Here is a 22,876-nt window from a genome sequence, read left to right on the forward strand (position 1 = left end):
CTCTCCCTGCCAGGCCAAGGCCAACCTGTCTCATTCGTCTGACCCGCGCACTGACCCCAAACGCAGCACCTGGCCTACACCATACTCACCTCTTCTTAAACAACTACGTGCCCCCCCCCGTCTCTCACCAAGTATCGTTCAGTCACTCTTTGTTCACCTCACGCTCCTTACCACACTCGCCTGGCTCTTGACGACGCCAGTGTACAACTTCCCCCTCGACCTCATTACCTCTACTCCCCCACGACCCACCGTCTCTCACCATGGTCGCTGCCAACACCATCGCCCTCCTCACTCTCCTTCCGGCTCTTGCCCTCGCTGCTGTGTCCCCAAACCACGACTCGGCGCTTGCCCGCTCGAACGCCCACCGCGGCAACGCGCCGCGTGCCATCGGCTCTGCCCAGTCTCGCTCGAGGCGTCGTGGCCAGTGCCGTGTCCGCCCGGCCGCCACGGAGGCCAGTGCCGCCGCTCCCGCTCCCACTGAGGAGTCTGCCACCCCCGCTGAGGAGTCTACCACCCCCGCTGAGGAGTCCACCCCCACCGAGGAGTCCACCACCACCACTGGCTCTGAGGACGAGGCCCAGACCGAGGGTGACAGCCAGGCCGCCGACACCACCGAGCAGCCTACCACCTCCGCCTCTGCCGAGCAGGAGGCTGAGAGCACCCCGGTCAACAACAACCTTGCTGCACTCCCCAACAGCAACAGCGGTCTTCTCTACACTACCGGGTACGTCCAAAACAGGTCTGTTTCGCAGTTCACTGACCCTCCAGCCCCTGCGGTGACAACCAGCCCGACGCCGACCACCCCAACGGCCAGCAGTGGTGGTTCAACTGTGGCATCGACGACAACGGATGGAACCCTCCCTTCCTCACCTTTGACCAGATCAAGTACCAGGACCTGGCCGCCGACGGCATCTACGCTCCCTGTGCTCCCTACTTTGACAAGTTTTACGCCGCGTCGGGCAAGTACAACATTCCGCCCATCATGATCGCCGCCATTGCCATGCAGGAGTCGACCTGCCAGCCCGAGCTTACTGGCGGCGGCGGCGAGGCCGGTATGATGCAGCTGCTTGGCTCCAACTGCGACGGTGCCCCCAACGGCGAGTGAGTACAGTACAGTAGCTGCGTGGCGCACACTGCAATGAAGCTAACCCACACCCAGCTGCTACGACGTCGACTTCAACATTGACCGCGGCGTCTACTACCTCCGTGACCGCATCGACGCCAACGGCGGCTCCGTCCTCCTCGGCATGGGCGCCTACAACGGATGGGAGAAGGGCATGACCAGGGGCGACGTTTACGAGAAGGCCAACACCTGGGGCTGCTTTGCCCGTGAGTGTCATGTTGCTTGCTGCGGGTTTAGTTCTTCCTGTTGGCTGACTCAAAACAGAGCAGAACCTCGACTACATGGAGCAGACCCTCAACGGCTGGCTGCAAAACCAGTACGGCTACGAGCGTGGATCCATCAACAACCGCAAGGACTGCTAGGCGTATCGTCCTGGACAGGATTTGCTCGTCATCTATTGAACGTTTTACGACTCTTGAAAGGGGTGCAGCTGCGCTGCGCCAACATCCGTACTGTTCATTTCGTCAGGTGTTTGACACTTGATTGTTTTATGTTACCTCCTTGTTGGTTTGAAGCCGTGGTGTAGGAAGGGGCAAGGTTAGAAGTAAGATTGGCTTGCAGTGGTGTAGGAATATGGGCAAGGTTAGCAGAGATGGGACCAGCGCGGCAGCGGGATGTTACTCGTCATGCGAAATGAGCACGCCAGGCCTCCTCCTCCGCCCTCATTCGCCTCGGGGTAGACCCCGGCCACCTGCACTCGTCCTGTGAAGAGTGATGCATACAGTTGATTGTTTTACGTACAAGGCGCCATCGAGATAGCCTCTCTAGTTCTTCTCGGGCACGCCAGCGGCCTTGTTGCCGCCAGCAGCCTCCCACTTGCCCACTGCCTCGCGGACCTTGGCGGTCACCTCGTCGGACGTGGTGTTCTTGCCAAAGGCGTCGACAAACTGGCCCAGGGGGTCCATGAGGTAGAAGAAGATGCTGTGGTCGACGAGGTAGTCGTCGCTGGCCTTGGCATCGGGAGGGGTGGAGAAGTAGACGCGGTACGACTTGCACGCGCGCTTGACGTTGTCATATTCGCCAGTCAGGCCGATGAGGCGGGGGTGGAACTCGTCAACGTAGCTCTTGACGGCGGCGACGTTGTCACGCGCAGGGTCGACAGAGACAAAGACGGGAGTAATGATGGGACCCTTCTCCTTGTCGATCTGGTCGACGACAATGGCCATCTTGTCCAGCTCCTCGGGACAAATGTCGGGGCAGTTGGTGAAGCCAAAGTAAATCAGGTTCCAGGTGCCGAGGAGGTCCTCGTGGGTGAACGGCTTGCCGTGCTGGTCAACGAGGTCAAAGGGGCCACCAATGTTCGGGCGGCCGACCGACTTGTTCTCGAGCTCCTTGCCTGGGACGTTAGCAAGAGGGTCAGGGACAGCTTACTCACGACGACGCTCCTCCACCTTGGCCTTCTCAGTGGTCATGTAGTAGTACAGTCCAACACCCGTGATGAGGAAGACGCTAGCGGCCTTCCATGTAGAAGTCTAAAACGTCAGCACTAGGTATAGCACGGTGTAGATAACTCACGCCAACAGCAGCACGGTCACGGGCAGCGCTCGCGGCCTTGTTCGAGCCGTCGTCGCTCACGAACCGGCGGAACGACGGCTGACCAAGGCGCTGGCGGACGACCGGGGTAGCACGAGCAGCCGGGCGGGCACCAACGGGAGTGCGCGCAAGGGCGGTTCCGCGCACTGCAGTGTTGAGGCAGGTGCGAAGAGACATTGTGGACGAGTGGATGGTTGTGGAAGGGGAGAATCCAAGATTTCAGAACACCGAGCGATTCCGACAGAGCAACACGGTTCGGAATGAGTCGAGGTTTCCCACGGTGTACGTGCAATGTTGGGACTGCCATCGTCAACTGCTTTCCTTCTCTCTCACAACTATTACACAATTGGTACGGGCGGGCTAATATAATACTCCTAGACACATACACCATCTCTTATCCGGTACGAAGAATGACATGGATGCCAGAATCCGTCTCGACAAGGGGACTGAGCTCGCCAGGTTGCAGCGCATAGGCCGCCTCCTAATGACGCCGTCAGCTGGTGCGCCCTATCGCCGTCGCCCATCGTCCCATAAACCTCACCTCAAACGTCCTTTGCATCTGGCCCTTGCCAAACCATCCAAGGTCGCCACCTTTGCGTGCGCTGGAGCAGTCACTCTCGGTCGAAGCAATCTGCGCAAACTCGGCCGCGAGTTGGTTGGCGGGCAGATTCTTGAGGCGATCAATGTGCGACTGGATGGCAGCACGCGCCTCGGGAGCGGGGCGTGTAATCTTGTCCTGCAGAGTGTGAGCGTCCAGTCCAACTGTTCCCCTTGTCCTCCCAACCCACCTGGCGCCAGCTGCTTGTCCGTCTCGAGTTTGCGTGCTTGGAGAGAATGTGGCTTGCACGGATATGTCCAGGTGGACGGACGGTGCCGGTGTTGGGAGGGAGATAATGGGCGCCGGGGAGAGTACGCGCGACGGCGTCTGTCATGCCAGCCGGCATCTCCCACAACGACTCCTTGGCAAGCGCGTCGTAGAAGTAGGGGAGCCGACGAGAGTTGGAGAAGCGGATTTCCCAGGTGGCCCAGGACATGGTGTGGGTGAAGAAAAGGACGAAGTACGCTCGTCGTTTCTGAATGTGTGTGTTTGTACTTTTGCCGTGTGGCCATCTGCGGGGCGAGGTTCTGACGCGCTCTGACGCGCTCTGACGGCTTGTGCGCACACACACGCTGGCTGTCTCACACCCGGCCCCGCCAGCCACAACCGTTGAATTAGATTACCACGAGCCTTTATCTAATCAGCAATTTGTAATGACGTCATACCACGTGACACTCTAAAGCGGCGCCATTAGGATTTCCAGAACGCGTCGACGTCGCACTCCTTTTGGCGGCGACCGGTGCGCGAGCGCGCGACCAAACCCGTCGGCAACAACACTCCACTCTTTCCACTGCCTTGACAACACAGCCACTCCGTTTTCACACCTTCGTATCCTCGCGTCAATGAGCTGAGACGCGCCTCTCACCAATGCTTGCCGTCTCCCTCCCCCTCGTCCTCCTCGCCTTCATCCTCTATGCCCTTCGAATCGCCCCTCGGATTGCCAAACCTGGCCGCTCGTCGCCGTGGGACGTTGCTCGCCATGGCTTCACACTGCGAATGAGCACTACCGCACTCAATTCGCTTCCTCGTGTGGCCATTGGCAGACTCGGCCCGGCAGTCCGCGGACTTGGCAAAGCATTCTACAACGTCGGGGCTGTCGCCGGCGTCATTGGCAGCGGCGTCGCAACTGCGGGCACGGCGTGGGCTGTGCGAGCCGCGTGGACTGCCGTGTGGGCCGAGGCTGAGGCTCATGCGATAGAGCAGAGCTCCGTGGTCAAACGTGGCATTGACGCTGCAGCAGCAGCAGGTGTCCATGCGAGCAACGTTGGTCTTGAACCATTGGTGAGTGGCTTCAGACCGTGCGTTGTCGGTCTCACACCTCAGATTCCCGGTGTCACTGCACCGCTCTCGCATCTGCCTACCCTCCTGCTCGCGTTTGTGATTGCCCAGCTCATCCACGAGTGGGGACACGCGGTCGCGGCCGCACTAGACGACGTATGCCCGAGCAAGTTTGCCGTCAACGTCCACCTCATCATTCCCTCCGCGGCTATCTCGTTCCCTTCGGCGGTCGACTACCTCCCCTTCCGATCTCGCGCGCGGATATCCACAGCTGGAGCATGGCACAATCTCCTGACCTGTGTCGTGCTAGCCGCACTTGCCGCGACGGCAAACTTATGGGCACCCGTTGACGGTCTAACGATCGACAACGTCGCATTGGGATACGGCCTGGAGACCCAGCTCAAGCCGGGAGACGTGATCACGCACGTCGACGACATCCTCGTCGCTCCAGAGGGAATGTGGCAGCGTGTGATCAACCATGAGGAAGACTCGTCTTCGGCTCTTGGATGGTGTATTCCCAAAGGTGTGCTCCTCGCTGGCGAGCTTGGCCCGTGTACCGAAAGTCACCTGGTGGCTTTCACGCCCGTCAACTTCAACGCGGAGCACTGCCTCCAGCCCCACCCGATCTTGAAGGAGCCAGCTGGCGACTGCAACTGCGAAAAGACCCACATCTGCGTCAAGTTGTCCAAGGAGGCGAACGTTGTCCGCATCCGCTACTGGGACGGCAAGGCGTCCCAGCAGCTACTCTGGTCCGGTGACAGGACGGTGCTGTACGCCATCTCGTTCAAGGAGACGCATCGTCCTCTTAAGTCGTTGACCGAGTGGGCGTCGCTCTTCAACTCGTGAGTTACCTCTACGTCCAGCAGCTAAACTTCCAGCTACCTCACAATGGTGTCCCTGTCACTCTTCCTCTTCAACCTCCTTCTCCTCCCCCACACCGACGGTATTCACCTCTTCGCGGCCCTCCTCTCTGCCAAGGAGTCGCCCAACATGTCCATCCCGTTCCAGCTCCTGGAACAGATGACGGACGACGACGAGTCCCAAGACGGCCCCACTCCCGGCTCTCGCCTGTGGGACCAGCCGCGACCCGAGGACCCGTGGCAGCGCCGCGTGAGGCGGACCGCACAGACCGTCACAGCCTCCGCTGTGGCTGCTTGGGCAGTTGGCTGGGTGACAGTCGCCCTCCTCAAGTCCAGTTAGACCCCGGGTTTTACTGAACCCGTTATAGATATTACGTTTTGTGTCACGACTTTACCACCGACTGTCGTACTCGGACTGCCGTACTCGGTTGACTGTTGTTGATGTCTTGGCATCGCGTTTCCACGCGAGTGACTTTTTTTCCGATGCCATGGCGCGTAGGACCCTGGTGCTTGCGGCCGCAGCCATCGCGTTGCTCCAGCTGTCTACAACCATGCGCGACAGGTTGGCGCTGCGTTTCTAGAAACGATAGCGCCCTGCAGTCCAGTTGCGAGCTGGGAGAGTCAGTGCGTTCACCGGAGTGGGACTGGGGCATTTTCAACTGCGCAATAGCAGCCAGGAGGGGAGAAGAACAGTGAGCATCCAAGCGTCCAAGCTATGGGTACTCGGGTGTACAACGCCGTGATGCTGGCCTACACTACTATACGAGGTAGCAACTAGAGTGGGTATGAGTAGATAGGAGAGACGATTGCACCCAAGAAACAAGAACAGGAGAAAGGCAACTCCAACTGAAGCAAATGAAGAGCTAACCGACCAAGCCAAGCTACAGTGACACACTAGGTTACAGCCACTGCTGCCAAGCATGGACCTTGCGGTCGAGAACACTGTCACAGCGGCTCGCCGAATCGTCTTCCGATTCCGCATACGTGTCGCGAGAGCGGCGGGTTTGTCTCTCATTGTTCTGGCTCGGTGAGCTTCACTTTCCAAGACATACCTTGTCAGTACTCACCTCTTTATTACTAGGGTTACCCGACCATGCACTAGTCAAGGCCCACGTGTACATGCCCGGCAGCAGTTGCCAGACGGATACAGGCATATGGTGCGGGTCAAAGACGTTTGCGTCAGGCGCAGCGGGGAGGTTGAGGCGATCCATCATCCCCCACGTCCAGTCGGAGATGTCGAGCGCCACAGAACAAGTAAACGCGTCTCCAGCCTGGGCCCCTGCAATGAACGCAGCCAGCGGGGACACGTTACTAGGTTGTCGGACGACTTCCCGCAAGCAGACGAGGAAAAGTTGCAAAGTGCCGGCACACTCCCACTTGACGAGGAAGGCGACCAAGTCCTTGACGGTCGCAAGGCTCTGGAGGGTCGTGCCGTCGTCGGGAATGTCGAGCTTGGCGTACACGATAAACTCCAGGAAAAGGCGCAGAACGGCCGCAGACTCAATAGGATCGGTGAGGGTAGTGTGCCGTTTGGAGAGGGATGGCAGGCGTGCACCACTCTCCACGCCAACTTCACCTGCGCTTTCCCGGAAGACAGCACTGAGAGTGTGAGCGCAGAGCGTAACCACCTGCGCGACCGCCCAAACTCACCTACTGCTGAACAAGTAGTAGCTAGGGATCTTGAACCGGACTCCGTCATTTGAGACGATCGTATAATCACCCTCATTCCACACCTGGTCGTCCACCGCAGTGGCCTGGCGCTCCATCTCCCGCTCCATCTCCCGCTCCCTCTCACGTTCCATCTCTCGCTCTCGTTCACGCTCGCGTTCCTTCTCTCGCTCCTTCTCCAGCGCACGTTCACGCCTTTCGCAATTCTCCTCTTCCCTCTTCTTCTCCAGAGCAAGCTCTCGTCGCTCCTGCTCCAGCTGGGCCTCCCGCTTAATCTCCCAATCGGGACTGTCCCATCCCCCGTCGGCGTCGGCGTCCCAGAACTGGCTGCCGTTGCCGTGGTGGCCCAGTCCATAGTGACTGTTACTGCTCGATTGCGCATATGGATGGCTCTGGGCACTGCGCCCACCTCCGAGACCGATGGACGCCGTGGACAGCCCACTGGAAGTGCTCATGCCCATACCGAACCTGCTCGTGCTCGATTGGGCGTACGGGTGCACCGACAGGTCATTCAAGTCGACTTGGGCATACTTGTGGGTCAAGTGCGGGACGCTGTGGCGACCACCGGTCGCGTGGGACAGTATCGGGGTGTGTCCACGAGAGTCCTGGGACATGCTCCTGTCCTGTGCAGTCGAGTACTGCGTCGAGTTGCTGCTGGCCGGGTGGTGGTTGCTGTGGCGGTTCATGCTGTGGACGTCATCCCACGGCGAACCGGCTGGTGAGCCCTGCACCCGAACGCCACTCTCGCTGCTTCGCGGCGTGGACAGGGGCATGTCGTGTAAAGAAGCGATGTTGAGGGGGCTGTCGACGTCCAGCTTGGGCACTATATGTATCGGTCTTCTGTCTCGTGGAAGCTTGGGCTTGAACTTGAGCGTGAGGAAATGGTGTGTTGGTCTAGCAGTACCGCAGAGAGTGGTGCAGTGCCGGTCACTTGGAAGAACGCAGCGGTGGTCGGCGTAGTCCGTGCGTGCTGGGGCGAATGTTACAGGTGGTAGCGGCTGCTGTGCTGGTAGTCGTGTCCGAATGCGCAATGGCACTCGTCGTTGTGGTCGTGGTATATGTGTCGTTCTGTGACGGACGTAATTCCAGTTGTCTTGAAAGATGAGTGAGGAATGCCGTCCAGCCCGAAATCACCAGCTGGCCACGATAGTGTGGGGTCAGAGAGTCGACGGCCCCTATTGCATACCGGTTTACACCATACAGGCGTACCACCTTGCTATCATCCTTCTCTCATCCCCAACATGCCCGCTCTCCGCTCTCCCCTTGCTCCGCGGTGCTCTGGAACCCGATGAGTACAATGGAGAATCGACAATGTCGCACCGAGCGAACCCTCGGTCGGGCCGGATCGCGACGCCTTCCGTTCAGGCGTCTTCTCAGGTGGCAATCTTGGGTGGGGCATGCAACGACCCTTAGCCAGGTCCACCACTTGGCACGACTCTAGTACTGCGTGTGCTTCGCGTCACCCTCGACGCCAGTTGTGTCGCTTAGACGGCTCGACTTTGAGAGTCTTGCGCCATGCGCGGAAGGAGTGGATGGGCAAAAGTGGACGCATCATCGGAGACGAGAAGCTATCACGGACGCCACACGCCACAGCACACTTCCCTCACGGCCACACGGCTACACGGCTACTCGGACTCGCCACTCCCAAGCGTGTCCTACACAATACAGATGACATACGGGTAGATAAAGCTATTACTTGTACTATAGGCAGTTTAGACGCGCATCAGGGTGCCTTGCTTTTCGTCCTCAATGTAAGCCCTGTGTCGTTGTCAGTACCGTTCCTTCTCGCCCTCCATCACATCACGTCCATCGCCACTCACGTCATGGCGTAGGTCAGCGCCCCGTACCGCTGGAGATAGGAGCGGACAACGGGTCGTTCCGCGTGAGGAAGCGCGTCGCTCATCTGGCGCAGGTCGTCCTCACGCACGTTGTCGTTGCCGTTGTCGTTCTCATTACGACTGTCTCCACGGGCCAAGGGCGAAGGCGTATTGGTCGACGTCGACCCGGGACTGGACCAGTTAAAGCCGCCGCTGCTGGTGCCGCTACTACTACCCCGGCCAGCCAGGTTTGGGCGTGTTTGTCCGTCAAGGCTGGCGCGTGCTGGTACGTAGGAGATCGGACGGGGCATGTCAAAGCTCGACCGTGCCGGAGTACCGTCCAGGACGGAGGAGGGTGAACCACCGGGTCCTCGGGGTCCCCGGGGAACGGCGAGGGACGGCTGCACACGGCGGTCGCTGTTGCCGTCCACTCCAGTGTCGAGTGACTCGCGACTGCTTGCGGACGCAGAGGCGGGTACGGGCGGCAAGAGGCTGCGCTTGGACGCAGACGCAGAAGGCGACAGGCTCAGAAGCGAGCTACTGTTCGGAGGTCCGAGGCCGGTGATTCCTGGTTCCCTGTCCTTCTTCAAGCGCCCAAATGCAGACGAGAATAAGCCGCCGCCGGCGTTCCTCGCCTTGGAAGCCACGCTGGTGATGCTCTGCATCGAGTTTGATGTCTTGACATTGTTGAGCTGCAGCTGCGGGTACGGCAGGTTGGGAGGCAGCGCAGTGGGCTCATCCGAGGGCTCCATGTTGCGGACCATGATCTCGCGTGCGCTGTACGCATCGGCTCGCGTGGGGAATTCGGAGCTCGCCGACACATTGCGCATTGACGGCGGCGCAAGACCCAGAGGCGCACCGGCACCATCGGGGGACCGCAGCCCGAGTCCGAGTCCTTGGCCCATCGCCGCCTGTTTCGGGCGCACATTGTTTACACGCGGAGCGCTGTCTGTGAGATGCATCAGCGAGCTCCACACACACGTCCGCCACGGTTGTACTCACGAGCATTGTTGCACCAGTCGCGCAGGCCAGAATCCGCTCGGGCCAGGTCTTGGACGCCACGCGAATACGCTCGGGCCCGCTCGCCGCAAGTCTTGAGAGCCTTGATGTTTCCAAACACCACGGCGGTGGGGAGTGCGCCTGCCTGTGAGAACGTTGGTGCCGAGCCGTACGAAAGATTGCTCGAGCGGATGGAGAGGATGGATGATGCCTTGCGGACGTGACGCTGGACCTGCTGGCGGCCAGTGTTGGCGAGGTTGGAGCTGGCGTTTGCGATGTTTGTGCTGGCGTTGGAGACATTGTTTCCGACACCTGCCATCGCGGCCCCAACACCAACAGAGCCCATCAGCCCCAGGCCAACGTTGCCTTGCGATAAGGGCTGCGACTGGGGAGGCTGCGCAAAAGGTTGTGACTGTGGATGCGAGGTGGGGGAGGTCGAGAAGCCAGAGGAAGTGGTAGGGGACAACTCGGCCGGTTCGCTCATGAGCGTCCCCGGGGGAGCCGGTGTTGGGGGAGTTGCCGTCGACGTCGACCGTGGAGGCACATTGGCGAGCATCAGCGGCTTGCTGCCAGTGGCCTCTTTGGAGGGTTCGGCGACCATGGGTGGTGGAGTGTCGCGCGAGTCGATCAGTCCAATCTCATCAATTGCGCCGCCGAGTATGTCGGTGAGATCCTGGATAGTACCCGATGTGGGCAATGGTCCGATGTTTCCTGGTGAGAGTCCTGGCGACGTGGAGCGCGACCTTGGTGTGCGTGGGGGTGCCGCCGTCGACCTGCTGGACTGTGCAGACCCAGGAACTGACGCCGTCTGAACCTTGCGCGATGGGCCTTCCGGGGTGTGAGGAGTGTTGATGATGGTCGGCAGTTCGGCCATGGAATGCTTGGGTGAGAGCTGTGGGGTGGTCACTGCCGCCCTTGACGGATATGAGCCGGACCTCGAGGCACTGGTCGGAGGTTCGGGGGTTCTGCCGGCAACGTGTCAGCGTTTGGAGTTTCAAAAGTCCAGACAACCGCGGGCCCAAACTTACGCTCTCCGTAGCTCGCTTTTTGGTGGTGGTTCGGGGCTCAACCGTATCATAGGTTTTGGTGACGAGCGTGGGGATGGGATGGCCAGTTGTTGTGGTAGTTTCGGCGACGACGTTGACTCCAGGGGTGTGGTGGGAGGTGGCAGGAGGGAAGTCGGGCGGACGCGCCCAAACGGCCCGCTCCCTGGCAGCTCAATGTCACCAAACGCAGTCCTGCTGGCCGGCGCGCTGTGTGGCATGTCGGGCTCGTCGTTGGGTCCATACGTTCGGACAGACAGTCCGCCTAGGCGACCGCCGTGCTTGAGGTTCATGCCTGCGTACTCGCGCTGGAGCGCGTCGAGGCTGCCAGGGGAAACGTCTGGTGGTGCGACAAATAACAAGCGTCCGCTCGTCAAGGGCCTGAACGACTTGTTTTGGCGCGGTGTGCGTGGCGACTGTGTGCTGTTGCGTGGAGTGCGGTCATTGGAAGAGTTTCCAGGAGACGATGAACGCGTCCAGCTGCCCACGGGTGCGATGGGTGACCGAAGAGCAGGCGCGCCCTGTGTCGGGGTGCTCCAGATCTCAGTCGGTGACTGCAAGGGTGACGACTGCACGACCGGGCTGCGGGGACTGGCATTGCCCGACTCCCTCCATGGCCGTTGCTGTGTCCACTCGTCAAACGACGGATCCAACAGGGCGCCCATACCCAGGTCGCCGTTGGTGTCAATGACACCTAGGCGGTGGGACTGGAGGTCCGGATGGGGTGGTAGCCTGCTCTGCCGCACCTCGACGGGGTCGTTGCGGCGTGGCATGGCCGTCGTGCCAGTCATATCCTCCTCGAGAAGCGAGTACTCGCTCTCACCGGAGAGGGACGAGCGGCTGGGGCTCGGTGGTGTGACATTCTGGATCGACGGTACGGACGTGCCCGATGCCATGCGGCTCATGCTACCGTCACTTGAGTACGACACGAGGTGAATGTGCCGGTTGCTCTGTCCCATGGTGGACGATGATGCCGAATCACGTTCGCGTTCTCGCTCACGCAGGTCGCTGAGACCGCCAAGACTGCCGCCGCTGTATGACATGTCTGGCAGGTGGGTGCCCATCTCGACCTCCCAGGGAGCTGGCGTTCGGCCTTGCTCGTGTTCATATTCGGCTTCCTGCTGGACCAGCTCCCGGAGGGAGACGGCCGACTTGGCCTCGTGTAGTACTGGGTGCGGGGAGAGGGAGTATGGGGAGCCGAGCTGCCCCGGACGCGGCGACGAGTCGATGGGGGACATGCCGAGGGAAGACGACACCGAGGCCGATCGTTCGCCGGCTGATGCGCTCCAGTAGTACTGCAGCGCTTCCGATGCACCCGTTGAGCGCCGGTTTGGCCCACTTAGAGGGCCGCCATCGGACACGGATGTCGAATAGTCGGACATGGCTGTGGGGTGTGTGAGCATATGGACAGCGACAACGGAAGGCTGCAAGCTGGTTGTAACGTTTTCTGCACTTCGGCGCATGTTTTGGCTGCCGCGGTAGCATGTGCCGTCTGGCTGTCTCTGCAAATGACGGATGACATGCACCCCGCGTCCAGTCATGGACACAAGTGCACACATCCAAGATATGATTTGGCTTGTGTACGCGCAGGTCAAAGTTAAACATGTACTCGCCAAGCAACATCTCGCTTACGCGAAAGTGGAGAAGTTGCCTTGTCACATCGCCGCGCGTGCCGGCAGACGGCGCGCCGCGCGGTGAGTCCGCAAGACGATGCGCGCAACCGGCGACGCACATGCGTTCATGCTGGGGTCCCGGGGGGGTTGGAGGAAAGAGAGAGGGAAGAGTGAGGGAGAGAGGGGTAATGAGGAGGGGTTGAAAGGAAGCGCCAGGAAGGAGAGTGTGGGAAGGAGTTTGGGCACACGTACGCGAGATGTCATAACGAAGACCTCCTTCATCTGGCGAGGTGGTGATGAGCAGGCTGCCAGTCGAGCGAGGCAGCGTCATGGTCGCGGTGGGGAGCGACGATGCTCTCTCGTGTGTACGCGCGAGGAAGGGTGGGCTGGCTGCGGCGGCAGGGAGGAGGGTGAGGAGCGGACGAGGACACGGTGGAAAAGGTCGGTGCGTGGGTGCGCCCACCGGGGTTGTGCGCGCGGCGCTCTCGTCACTCTCCACCAGTAATGGAGGTGGGTTGGGAGGAGGGGAAGGGGGTTATGCAGTGGACGAAGTGATGGCAAGGCGGCGAAAGGATGGAGTGGAGTGTAGGACGTGGTGTAATGGCAAGACGACGAGTGATGATTGAATTGGAGACAAGGGTAGGCCGACGCGGCGAGGGAGGGTCTCGGGAGGATGGTGAACACTGGTGGACGGGCGAGACACAGAGGGGGGTCTTGCGCTCGTCTTGCAAGCTGCATTCTTGTCTAGGCCCCATCTCGTTCTGCCTGCCCACCCTTCTGCATGTCAGCGGGCCCGGCAAGCTCGATTCCCCCTGGCGGTGGTGCACCATTTGGCCTCGTGCTTGTCCACACACGTTGGGTCAGAAGCCCCAAACCAGGCTGACCATCGACAGCCACTGCCGCGTCCATGTCTCTGATGTCCTGCCTCGTAGCCTCGCTCAAGCCCAAGCCATGGCGTTCACTCATTGTTACATGCACTCCCGCCCGCCACCATCTACAACACCTCGCCTGCACACACGCGCGTCCAAAAGGTAAACGTCTTGTACTCTTCTTTGGCGTCTTTTCCGCTGCCTGTGACTGCTGCCTCCCCAGGTCCTTCAGCAGGGCCGGCTCCACCTTCAGCGTCGTCTGCACGGTAGGTGAATCGGATCTCGAGGTCAAACTGGGGTCCACCAGGCACACTGTGTCAGTTCATTTGCAGAGCGCTCGCCTCCGGCCTCGTCCAAACCTCCCTCCGAACAACGGCCCTTTCAGGCCCCCCCCCCCCCCCCCCCCTTGTCCCGTCATCCAGGTGTAGCCCGTGCGTATGGATACTCGTCCAGACCCAGATGTCGGGTGCGGGTCTGGGACAGCTCTCCGCGGTTCGGGCCCAGACCACCACCACCCACCGTCCACGAAACCACTAAAGACTAAACTCACCTCGACAGGGCCCGATGCACCTGGCAGCACTTCCACTTCAAGACCGACTTTTGTAACGTTACCCCTCTTCTCCACCTCAGCCTCGCGGCCACGGTGCCGCGAAGAAGGCAAGCCCGCAAGGCTCATACGCGCCTTGGCTCGCTCGGATACAGAGTCGCCACCGTGACCGGCAGCACCTCCAGTACCAGCGTCGTCCTCGACATTGTCATCTTCGTCCTCTTCGTCGTATGCCCACGCATCCTTGAGTGGACCGACAGTGAAATGCGCCGTGGGCGTGAATATGTGGTGGCTAGGCTGAACTGGGCCTCGAGGCTGGTGTGCCGCACCCAGTCGGACCTGGACCGGGTCGTACAGAGGGTTGGTGAATGCAAGCTGAAACGTGTACTGTACATGCGTGTCAGCGCGTGACGCTCTTTCATTGCAAGGAACTTTTCAAATGTCACTTGTTTACGTACAACTTCTCCTGGGTGCAGGGGCTCAGTCATGTCCTCGTCCTCTTCACGGGCGAGGTTGATACGCGTACGCCGGCGTTCGCGTCTCCTGCGTTCGAGCTCCTCCTCGGTGAGGCCGTCAAGTGCTTCGTCCACGAGGCGGCGCCGCCGACGGCCAAGTTCAATGGCTGGCAGATAGTTTCCTCCCACCATCTTGATAAGCATCCGCACAGTCTTGGTGTCTGGCTGGATGAGAATGTGTCGGCAGGTAGGGTGCGGGCAGCGTTTGGTCAACTTGGCCTGCAGCGGTATCCTCTGAGGCATCGTCTCGCTGGAACGCACGTCAGCTAACGCAAGGCCTCCCAACTAACCTTGACATGCGTGGCGGTTCCCATGCGCTCGTCCACCGCTTCTCAATCGGAGCAACCTCTTCGCCTGTCAGCTTGCGCATGGTGTCGACGTCGTCCACTCCACGCTGCAAGCCTTCCTCCTTCCAGCTGTCCTTGGCCTCGTATGGCGCAAGCTGGTCCCATCCAGCCCTGTTGTCGCTCTTTTCTCCGGCCTTTCTCCTCGCTGCTGCACCTGTACGTGGGCCACCCATGCCGGGTACTTCGCGTCTCAGAGCGCGCGCAGCCGCCTGGGTGATCTGCGCAATGTGTCGAGAAGGAGTGCGATGGTGTCCAGAACCCTTCCCGGCCGTGGGTGGCGGCGCTGACTGGGAAATGTAGCCTTCAAGGTGGTCCTTGAGCGCATCAAACTCTGCCTGTACATCCTCTGGTGCAGAGTAGACTTGGGACAGTTGGCCTGAGAGGTTAGCAGCCGCGTGAGCATCAGACACCCACTGGCAAGACTTGTGGGCTTGTCAAACTTCCAGCCAATCTCTTTGGAGGACCATTTGCATGCCGGACACGAGAGGAGGTAAGGTGCACTGCTCGAGTGCGTTGCAGAGGTACCCGAGGCCGTGGCCGCCCGCGACGAGTCACTGGCTTGTTCGGAGGCGAGGACGTTGAGACAGCTTGAGCACTCGGGACACGAGAAGCAGGACCGTGCACATCTGTTTTGTCAGCTAGAGCCGCTCGTGAATTGAAAGACCTCACCTGCTCTTGTCTGCGCGGACGTTGGCTCCGGGAACGTCAAAGAGGCAGTTGGGGCAGTAGTAGCTGGCGACCTCTATGGCGACGCAGTCGTCACACCTGATGGCGTCGCATTCTTCGCAGAAGTAGAGGTGGTTGAGAGGTGCAAAGTCTGCAAAGCTTGACGGGTACGATGGCGGGAGTGGAGCGCGTGGTTCCTCTAGATGAGCGCAGTGGTATAGAACCGACTGCATGGTTCCCACAGAGAGAGTGTGTGTGTTGGGTGGTGGTCGCCGTCACTGAGGATGTGTTCGTTGTTGTCTGGACGTCCGATGAAGACACCCGTCTCAACCTCCACCGGCTGGACGCGTCAGAGCGCGCCACACCGTTTTACGTAATACATTTCCGCGCCACCCGGCCCGATACTGAGCGGCGCCCACCCTGGAGAGACCCAGCGCCCACACACGTACGCCGGCGGGGACGTGGAAGCGAGAGCTGACAGCGAGCAACGACCGACTTTTGGGCGGCGTAACACAGCTCCCTCGTGCATCCTCTTCATCTTTCACACAAAAGGGAGGTTCACAAAGACTAAGTCTTGCTCCGTCGACTCGTCTTCCACTCTGCAGACGGCGCTTCCCGTGCCAGCAGGTTCCACTCATTTCAGCCGGCCTCCACCGATCCCACCGAAACAAGAGACCCCTTTCTATACCAAAACGCCCACCCACGCCGCTCATTACCGTCCCTTTTTGTTGGTGACAACACTTTAGACACACATTACACACATAATGCTCGCCACCGCGTGGACGTACACGCAACAGGACGCGCTTGCGTTCTATGGTGTCGACGCCAAGACAGGTCTGAGCGACGAGCAAGTCAAGCAGAACCGCGAACTATACGGCGAGAACAGTACGTTGTCGGACGTCCAACCTGACTGACCTTTAGCCCTCCCCGAGGCCGCCCCCAACTCGATATGGAAACTCATTCTGGCACAGTTTGAGGACCAGCTGGTCCTTATCCTGTTGGGATCGGCCGTCGTCTCGTTTGTGCTGGCGCTGTTCGAGGACCAGTCGCAGCCCGGCGCATCGTGGATGACAGCCTTTGTCGAGCCCCTTGTCATCCTGTTGATTCTTGTTGCCAACGCCGCCGTCGGCGTCATTCAGGAGACCAAGGCCGAGAAGGCCATCGACGCACTCAAGGAGTACTCGCCCGACGAGGCCCATGTTCTTCGCAACGGCAAGCTGCAGCGGATCTCGGCCTCGGAGCTCGTCCCCGGCGACATTGTGAGCGTGCACGTCGGCGACCGCATCCCCGCCGACTGCCGTATTCTGTCCTTTTCGTCTAGCAGTTTCCGTGTCGACCAGGCCATGCTCACCGGCGAGTCCATGTCGGTTGGCAAGACCGAGGATGCCGTCAATGACGAAAAGGCCGTCAAGCAGGACATGACCAACATGCTGTTCTCGGGCACGACTGTGGTGAACGGTGCTGGCCGTGCGCTCGTTGTCCTCACTGGCGAGAAGACTGCTCTCGGTGCTATTCACCAGAGCATCTCCAACGATGACGAGGACGAGAAGACTCCCCTTAAGCGCAAGCTTGACGACTTTGGAGACTCGCTCGCCAAGGTCATCTCTGTCATCTGTATCCTTGTCTGGCTCGTCAACATCCGTCACTTCAACGACCCCAGCCACCACGGCTGGCTCAAGGGCGCCATCTACTACCTCAAGATTGCTGTTGCGCTCGCCGTCGCAGCGATCCCCGAGGGTCTCGCTGCCGTCATCACTGCCTGTCTCGCACTCGGTACCAAGAAAATGGCCAAGCGCGGCGCCATTGTCCGTCACCTCCCATCCGTCGAGACTCTGGGCTGCACCAACGTTATCTGCTCGGACAAGACTGGTACCCTCACCACGAACCAGATGTCCGTCGCTCGCTTCCTCACTGTCTCGTCTGGCTTCGGCGTCGCAGAGTACCAGGTCGGTGGTACCACCTACGCCCCTCTGGGTGATGTCACCACCCTCGAAGGCAAGCACGGTGAACGCGCCGAGGTCCGCACTGCTCCCGTTGACAAGCTCGTCGAGATCTGCTCTATCTGTAACGACGCCAAGGTTTCCTACAATGCCGAGTCGGACACGTACACCAACGTTGGCGAGCCCACCGAGGCCGCCATGAAGGTCCTCGTTGAGAAGCTCGGCTCGGACAACCAGGCTTGGAACGAGAAGGCTCTTACCAACCTGTCGCCTGCGGACCGCGTCATGGCTGTCAACGACCACTACGAGTCGCGCATCCCCCGTGTCTTGACCTTTGAGTTTACCCGTGACCGCAAGTCCATGTCCGTCCTCGCTCGCCAAGAGGCCGGCGGTCTCTCGCTGCTGGTTAAAGGCGCTCCCGAGTCCGTCATGGAGCGCTGCACCAAGGTTCTCCTCCCCACCGGTCCTGCCCCCTTCACCCCTGCCCTTCGCCAGCTCCTTGCCGACCGTCAGCTTGAGTACGGCCGCAAGGGTCTCCGTACCCTCGCTCTCGCATACGTTGACGAGTCGGACGACAACGTTTCGCACTACAAGTCTGAGAGCTCGGCCGACTACGTTCGTTTCGAGCAGGATATGACCTTTGTCGGTCTCGTCGGCATGCTCGACCCTCCTCGTCCTGAGGTGCGCGACGCCATTGCCAAGTGCCGTACCGCTGGTATCAGGACCATTGTGATTACCGGTGACAACAAGAACACTGCCGAGACCATCTGCCGCGACATTGGCGTGTTTGGTGACGACGAGGACCTCACCGGCAAATCGTACACTGGTCGTGAATTTGACGCGCTCTCAAACGAGGACAAGGTCGCCGCCGTCCAGCGTGCCAGCCTCTTTTCCCGTACGGAGCCTAGCCACAAGGCTCTCCTTGTCGACCTCCTGCAGGGTCTTGGTCTCGTGGTTGCCATGACTGGTGACGGTGTGAACGACGCTCCGGCCCTTAAGAAGGCCGACATTGGTATCGCTATGGGCTCGGGCACTGACGTTGCCAAGCTCGCCGCGGACATGGTGCTTGCCACCGACAACTTTGCCACCATTGAGTCTGCCGTCGAGGAAGGCCGTGTCATTTACAACAACACCAAGCAGTTTATCCGTTACCTGATCTCGTCCAACATTGGCGAGGTGGTTTCCATCTTCCTCACTGTTCTGCTCGGCATGCCCGAGGCCCTCATCCCCGTGCAGCTCCTGTGGGTCAACCTCATCACCGACGGCCTCCCGGCCACGGCCCTGGGCTTCAACCCCCCCGACCACCAGATCATGCGCACGCGCCCCCGTAACGCCAACGAGCCGCTCGTCGGCCGCTGGCTGTTTATCCGCTACATGATTATCGGCCTGTATGTCGGCGCCGCCACCGTGTTTGGCTACGCTTGGTGGTTCATGGACTACGAGGGTGGTCCCCAGATCTCGTTCTACGAGCTCACCCACTTCCACCAGTGCTCCCCCTCCGCCTTCCCCAACCTCGACTGCGGCATCTTCACTGGAGACAGTGCCAAGCGCGCCACGACCGTGTCGCTGTCTATCCTCGTTGTTATCGAAATGTTCAACGCGTGCAACTCGCTTTCCGAGGATGAGTCCCTCCTCGCCCTCCCGCTCTGGACCAACCCGTACCTCGTTGCCGCCATTGCGCTTTCCATGGCCCTCCACTTCATGATCCTCTACGTCCCCTTCTTCAACGAGCTTTTCCAGATCCTCCCTCTCAACTGGCAGGAGTGGCAGGCCGTGCTCTGGATCTCGGCTCCTGTGGTGGTCATTGACGAGGTGCTCAAGTTTATCAGTATCAAGTTTATCAGTGAGTTACCACACAGACATGAACGGCGGCGATGGCCGCAGGTGGTGGATGGTGGTATAGGCCTATAGGCCTTGGCCGGGCGCCGCTGCGATTGGTGCTGGTGAGAGCAGGTGACACACAACCCTTCAGCGCCTTGCCGGCGCCTGCCGTAGCAACGACCCTGCCAGCCCCACACCTCCACCACACCCAAACATTCACATGGTCAACCGCTACCCCATTCCAATACACCCTGCTCAGACGCCGCTCGTCACCCCGTCCATAGGCCAAACCTGGCGCTGAGGGCGTGCGCCTCATGTCTCATATCTGCTCCCGAACAGCGCTGACAACGAACGAACAGACCGCCCGGAAGAGTCGTAAACCCGGCACACGAGCTGGAGAAAAAGAGCAAGCAGTATTGTTCTTTTGTGCTCTTGAGAGCAGAAGAAGTTGGGAGTTTGGTGGCCGGGAATAAGGCCCCCCGCACCACTTCGTAGACTGTTAGAACACTGGGGCGCCACGGGAGCGTTCCTGTCGATTATGCATTTGCAGAAAAAGGTAATCGTTATCATCAAGAGTCGTTGTTGCTCGTCTCACTACGGGTGGTGGTGTTGCTGGTTTAGATACATAGCCTTGGGTGCTATCGACAAGTGTCGGTCGGTGGTGCCGGGGCGGTTCTGGTTCTATGGGGGTTTGACTGGCCGTCGAGGATGATAGTTGGTGCTGGGGATCTATCAGACCTCCAGGGTCTTATGGGTGGTGAAATCGAGTGTCTCCAGCATCGAGCTGGAGAAGTCCCACACACACAGGTTGGGGGTTGGGGTGGTTTACATGATGACACACTTCTTGTCGTCACCGTCCCGCCCGCGAATACTGTGCGCGCCACGGGTCGTCTCGCGCCTCAGCCGGTCGTTTCTCGAGGCTTTACGGCCGAGCGTGCCGTGTACCCGCAGCTGGCGAACAATGGACTCGAACACCTGGATGATGTTGATGTTTTCACGCTGGGGGTGTTAGCACGAGCCCTATGATCAACAGAGCGGTCGACTCACTGCGCTGGTCTCAAGGTACTGGCAGTGCCACTCTGCCGCGAGCTTCTCTCCTGTCGCTGTGTCTACCTCGCGCTCGTCCTCAAGGTCACACTTGCTCCCCACCAGTACTAAGGGAACATGCTCCCCATTGATCGACTTGATGCGGCGGATACTCTGCCGTGTGCGTTTCAACTCTTCCAGCGAGTCTTGTTGGGTCAAGCTGGCGACAGAGTCAGTTTGGAATCCCGAGCAGAGTGCCAAGCTGTACTCACCTGAATACCAAGACAAACCCGTCATTGCTGCAGAGTTAGCAGCTGGTCAATGTACATTGGAAAGCATAGCTGCACTCACTCTCGAATGAACAAGTCCGTCATGGTCAGGTATTGATCAATGCCAGCTGCCGTAATTAGCCATGTTCCAACGGAAGTGCCTAGAGCTCGTCATCCCGCCGCCCGACGCGTCCACCCAGTCCTGAGGACCCGCGTGGGGGACGTGTGGAGCGTGGAGCATTGAGCCACCACGCGTTTCCGTTGCTGCGGTCATTTGCGGGTTGATGTGATTCAATTGCCGCAGAAGCGTGGCGCTCCGTCCATTCTGAACGTTTTGGCCTCGAAGCCACAAAACGCAGAGCAACGGTAAAGGGTTGCGGGCAGAAACAGACCCCGTAGCTCCTTGCACAGGCATGTTCCCGGTGTCCCAGAGCCCATGAATACCCACCTGTATCCAGAATCTCAATGAGGCAGGCACTGCCGTCGACCTCAAATTGTTTGCGGTCTGAGCACGGCCGTTAGTAACTCTAGGTCCCTCTCGGTTCACGGGCACAGAACAGGCTCCGACCCAGCTATTTGTTTGTTTACTCACAAGAGTCTTCTACTGCATACCCAAATAAGCGGTCGTGATGGACACATGTGCCATGGTCAAGCCAAGAGACGGAAGCCACGGGAGGGAGGCGCGAGGGAGTAAGGGTCGGTTCGGAGGAAGCCGAGCCGAGGTGAGTTTCGTGTGGTGGTGGTGTGTTTGTGGGGTGGTACGCATGGTAATGATTGGGATGTAGGTAGGCAACGGAGAAGAAGAGAGAGGTAGCGAATAGCTGCATCAGCGACGGTATCCTCGTGAAGCCCAGGTGTCGAGACTCACTCGTTGGATCGTACATCTCAGTGTAGTGTCCGTTGATGAAGCGGATTGTGATGGCAGACTTGCCAACGCCTCCAGCCCCCATGACCGCGACCTGGACGTTAGCTCGTGCCATTGGCTGTACGTTTCTCTGAGCTTACTCGCAGGACGCGCATGGTCGGCGACTGTGCTGTGTTTGCAAGACTGGATGCTGCCTGCAGCTATTGTTTGTGGTCCAACGGCTACTTTTGGCTGATGGTGGATAATGTGGGGGATCCTCAGCAACAACAAAGATTGCTGGCTTGCTGACCGCCGAGCCAAACGGACTAAAGCTAACGGAGGTTCGGCCGCGAACTCTCCTGGAGCTTATGACGGTACCTTCAATTGCTGGCTGAGCTTGCTGGGCGTTGTCGGCGTCGATGGAGGATGCAAGGACAACCCAGGCAGGAACCGGTCCAGGACAAGCCCAAGACTCAGACGGGGGATTGGCCACTGTGAGGCTCGCTCTGGTGTGGCCGACTTTTTGACTTGAAACGCAAAGTACCGAGCCACTGCGTTTTGGAATGCAGAACGACGAGAAGGGGGCGGATGTGAATAGATATGAGCGTCGTCAAGGGCGACAGTGAGAAAGTAAAAGACAAAGTGATGAGAGAGAGGAAAGGCCACCACGTCCCGCAAGACAACATCACAGTGCCGTTCCTGGTACCATTCCCATAGTCGCCGTCCGACGCAGCTGACGCTTCTCTACACCCCCCACAGAGCCCTGCCGCCACGAACCCCAGGTACCCCCCTCTCCATCGCCCCGCCGGGACTCGCTGCCCAGCCTGCCCAGTTTGCTACGAGCATACCTGAGCAAAGCCCAGAGGCTCCTGTGGCCACAGGAGACCCTTTCGGAGAGGGCTTGCATGGCGTAGATGGCGTCTACGCCGTGGCTACTGGGGGTGGTCGTCTTTGGCCCATCGCACATGCTCGTGGGGCTTTCACGGACGATCTGGCGCGTGCAGCCGTTGTTTCGTTTGCAACTCGTTGGTCCTCACAACCTCCGCAACCCCGGCTCCCCTTGCCTTGTCAGGTGCCATGTACACATGTGTCCTGTGGGCCGGGCCAGCCGACCCCGCCAGTACGTGCAGGAACATAGGGGCCAACAACGCACAGGTGATTACTTCCGAAATGAGTTCCGAGCAACTGCCCGCCAGTTCCTTACTGCTGTTGGGGTTCTGGCTGCCAGTTGGGAGTGGACAGACGGCAGAGGCGGCGGGCTCTCCTATGCGGTTCCGAACCCCTCGAACACACGCGGCGTTCGGCGTTCGGTGGAAGGGATGCGTGTCCAGGATACGGACGGCCCTCTGCCAGGGATTCAGTCTGACGATGCAGCACGTAGGACCCACCAGGGCGACAAGAGTGGAAGGTTGCTGGTCAAAGAGGCCCATACATATACCCAAACGCCAACATGCCACTGGCCACCGGGGGGCAGTGACGCGGTCTAATCGTAAAATTCCG

At 59.8% G+C, this 22,876-nt stretch overlaps 10 protein-coding genes across 10 annotated transcripts; 4 read left to right on the forward strand and 6 right to left on the reverse strand.

The window, feature by feature from the left end:
- Positions 1-260: 260 nt before the first annotated feature.
- EHS24_005861 (uncharacterized protein) lies at positions 261-1,485 on the forward strand (the record flags this gene model as incomplete). The annotated part of the gene is made up of 4 exons (XM_028621337.1): positions 261-724; positions 769-1,101; positions 1,160-1,329; positions 1,388-1,485. 4 exons carry the CDS (start codon positions 261-263, stop codon positions 1,483-1,485), a joined length of 1,065 nt encoding a protein of 354 aa, XP_028477789.1.
- Positions 1,486-1,887: 402 nt separating this feature from the next.
- On the reverse strand, positions 1,888-2,833 carry SCO1 (Cu-binding protein; the record flags this gene model as incomplete). Its single annotated transcript, XM_028621338.1, has 3 exons — positions 1,888-2,459; positions 2,499-2,595; positions 2,639-2,833. The coding sequence occupies 3 exons, from the start codon at positions 2,831-2,833 to the stop codon at positions 1,888-1,890; spliced, it is 864 nt and encodes a 287-aa protein (XP_028477790.1).
- Positions 2,834-3,050: 217 nt separating this feature from the next.
- Positions 3,051-3,690, reverse strand: EHS24_005863 (uncharacterized protein; the record flags this gene model as incomplete). Its single annotated transcript, XM_028621339.1, has 3 exons — positions 3,051-3,137; positions 3,198-3,392; positions 3,445-3,690. The coding sequence occupies 3 exons, from the start codon at positions 3,688-3,690 to the stop codon at positions 3,051-3,053; spliced, it is 528 nt and encodes a 175-aa protein (XP_028477791.1).
- Positions 3,691-4,121: 431 nt separating this feature from the next.
- Positions 4,122-5,378, forward strand: EHS24_005864 (uncharacterized protein; the record flags this gene model as incomplete). Its single annotated transcript, XM_028621340.1, has 1 exon — positions 4,122-5,378. The coding sequence occupies one exon, from the start codon at positions 4,122-4,124 to the stop codon at positions 5,376-5,378; it is 1,257 nt and encodes a 418-aa protein (XP_028477792.1).
- Positions 5,379-5,420: 42 nt separating this feature from the next.
- On the forward strand, positions 5,421-5,732 carry EHS24_005865 (uncharacterized protein; the record flags this gene model as incomplete). The annotated part of the gene is made up of 1 exon (XM_028621341.1): positions 5,421-5,732. The coding sequence occupies one exon, from the start codon at positions 5,421-5,423 to the stop codon at positions 5,730-5,732; it is 312 nt and encodes a 103-aa protein (XP_028477793.1).
- Positions 5,733-6,291: 559 nt separating this feature from the next.
- On the reverse strand, positions 6,292-7,833 carry EHS24_005866 (uncharacterized protein; the record flags this gene model as incomplete). The annotated part of the gene is made up of 3 exons (XM_028621342.1): positions 6,292-6,411; positions 6,460-6,991; positions 7,043-7,833. 3 exons carry the CDS (start codon positions 7,831-7,833, stop codon positions 6,292-6,294), a joined length of 1,443 nt encoding a protein of 480 aa, XP_028477794.1.
- A 939-nt stretch (positions 7,834-8,772) lies between these two features.
- On the reverse strand, positions 8,773-12,301 carry EHS24_005867 (uncharacterized protein; the record flags this gene model as incomplete). Its single annotated transcript, XM_028621343.1, has 4 exons — positions 8,773-8,818; positions 8,881-9,826; positions 9,880-10,841; positions 10,905-12,301. The coding sequence occupies 4 exons, from the start codon at positions 12,299-12,301 to the stop codon at positions 8,773-8,775; spliced, it is 3,351 nt and encodes a 1,116-aa protein (XP_028477795.1).
- A 975-nt stretch (positions 12,302-13,276) lies between these two features.
- On the reverse strand, positions 13,277-15,709 carry EHS24_005868 (uncharacterized protein; the record flags this gene model as incomplete). The annotated part of the gene is made up of 7 exons (XM_028621344.1): positions 13,277-13,453; positions 13,551-13,694; positions 13,952-14,335; positions 14,407-14,713; positions 14,754-15,186; positions 15,225-15,436; positions 15,480-15,709. The coding sequence occupies 7 exons, from the start codon at positions 15,707-15,709 to the stop codon at positions 13,277-13,279; spliced, it is 1,887 nt and encodes a 628-aa protein (XP_028477796.1).
- Positions 15,710-16,240: 531 nt separating this feature from the next.
- Positions 16,241-19,616, forward strand: EHS24_005869 (uncharacterized protein; the record flags this gene model as incomplete). The annotated part of the gene is made up of 3 exons (XM_028621345.1): positions 16,241-16,310; positions 16,398-19,259; positions 19,597-19,616. The coding sequence occupies 3 exons, from the start codon at positions 16,241-16,243 to the stop codon at positions 19,614-19,616; spliced, it is 2,952 nt and encodes a 983-aa protein (XP_028477797.1).
- Positions 19,617-20,062: 446 nt separating this feature from the next.
- On the reverse strand, positions 20,063-21,552 carry RSR1 (Ras- protein rsr1; the record flags this gene model as incomplete). The annotated part of the gene is made up of 7 exons (XM_028621346.1): positions 20,063-20,236; positions 20,285-20,483; positions 20,536-20,562; positions 20,615-20,660; positions 20,981-21,037; positions 21,401-21,491; positions 21,538-21,552. The coding sequence occupies 7 exons, from the start codon at positions 21,550-21,552 to the stop codon at positions 20,063-20,065; spliced, it is 609 nt and encodes a 202-aa protein (XP_028477798.1).
- Positions 21,553-22,876: the final 1,324 nt, after the last annotated feature.

The sequence above is a fragment of the Apiotrichum porosum genome (genome assembly GCF_003942205.1).
Source record: "Apiotrichum porosum strain DSM 27194 chromosome Unknown scaffold_3, whole genome shotgun sequence".
NCBI lineage: Eukaryota > Fungi > Basidiomycota > Tremellomycetes > Trichosporonales > Trichosporonaceae > Apiotrichum > Apiotrichum porosum.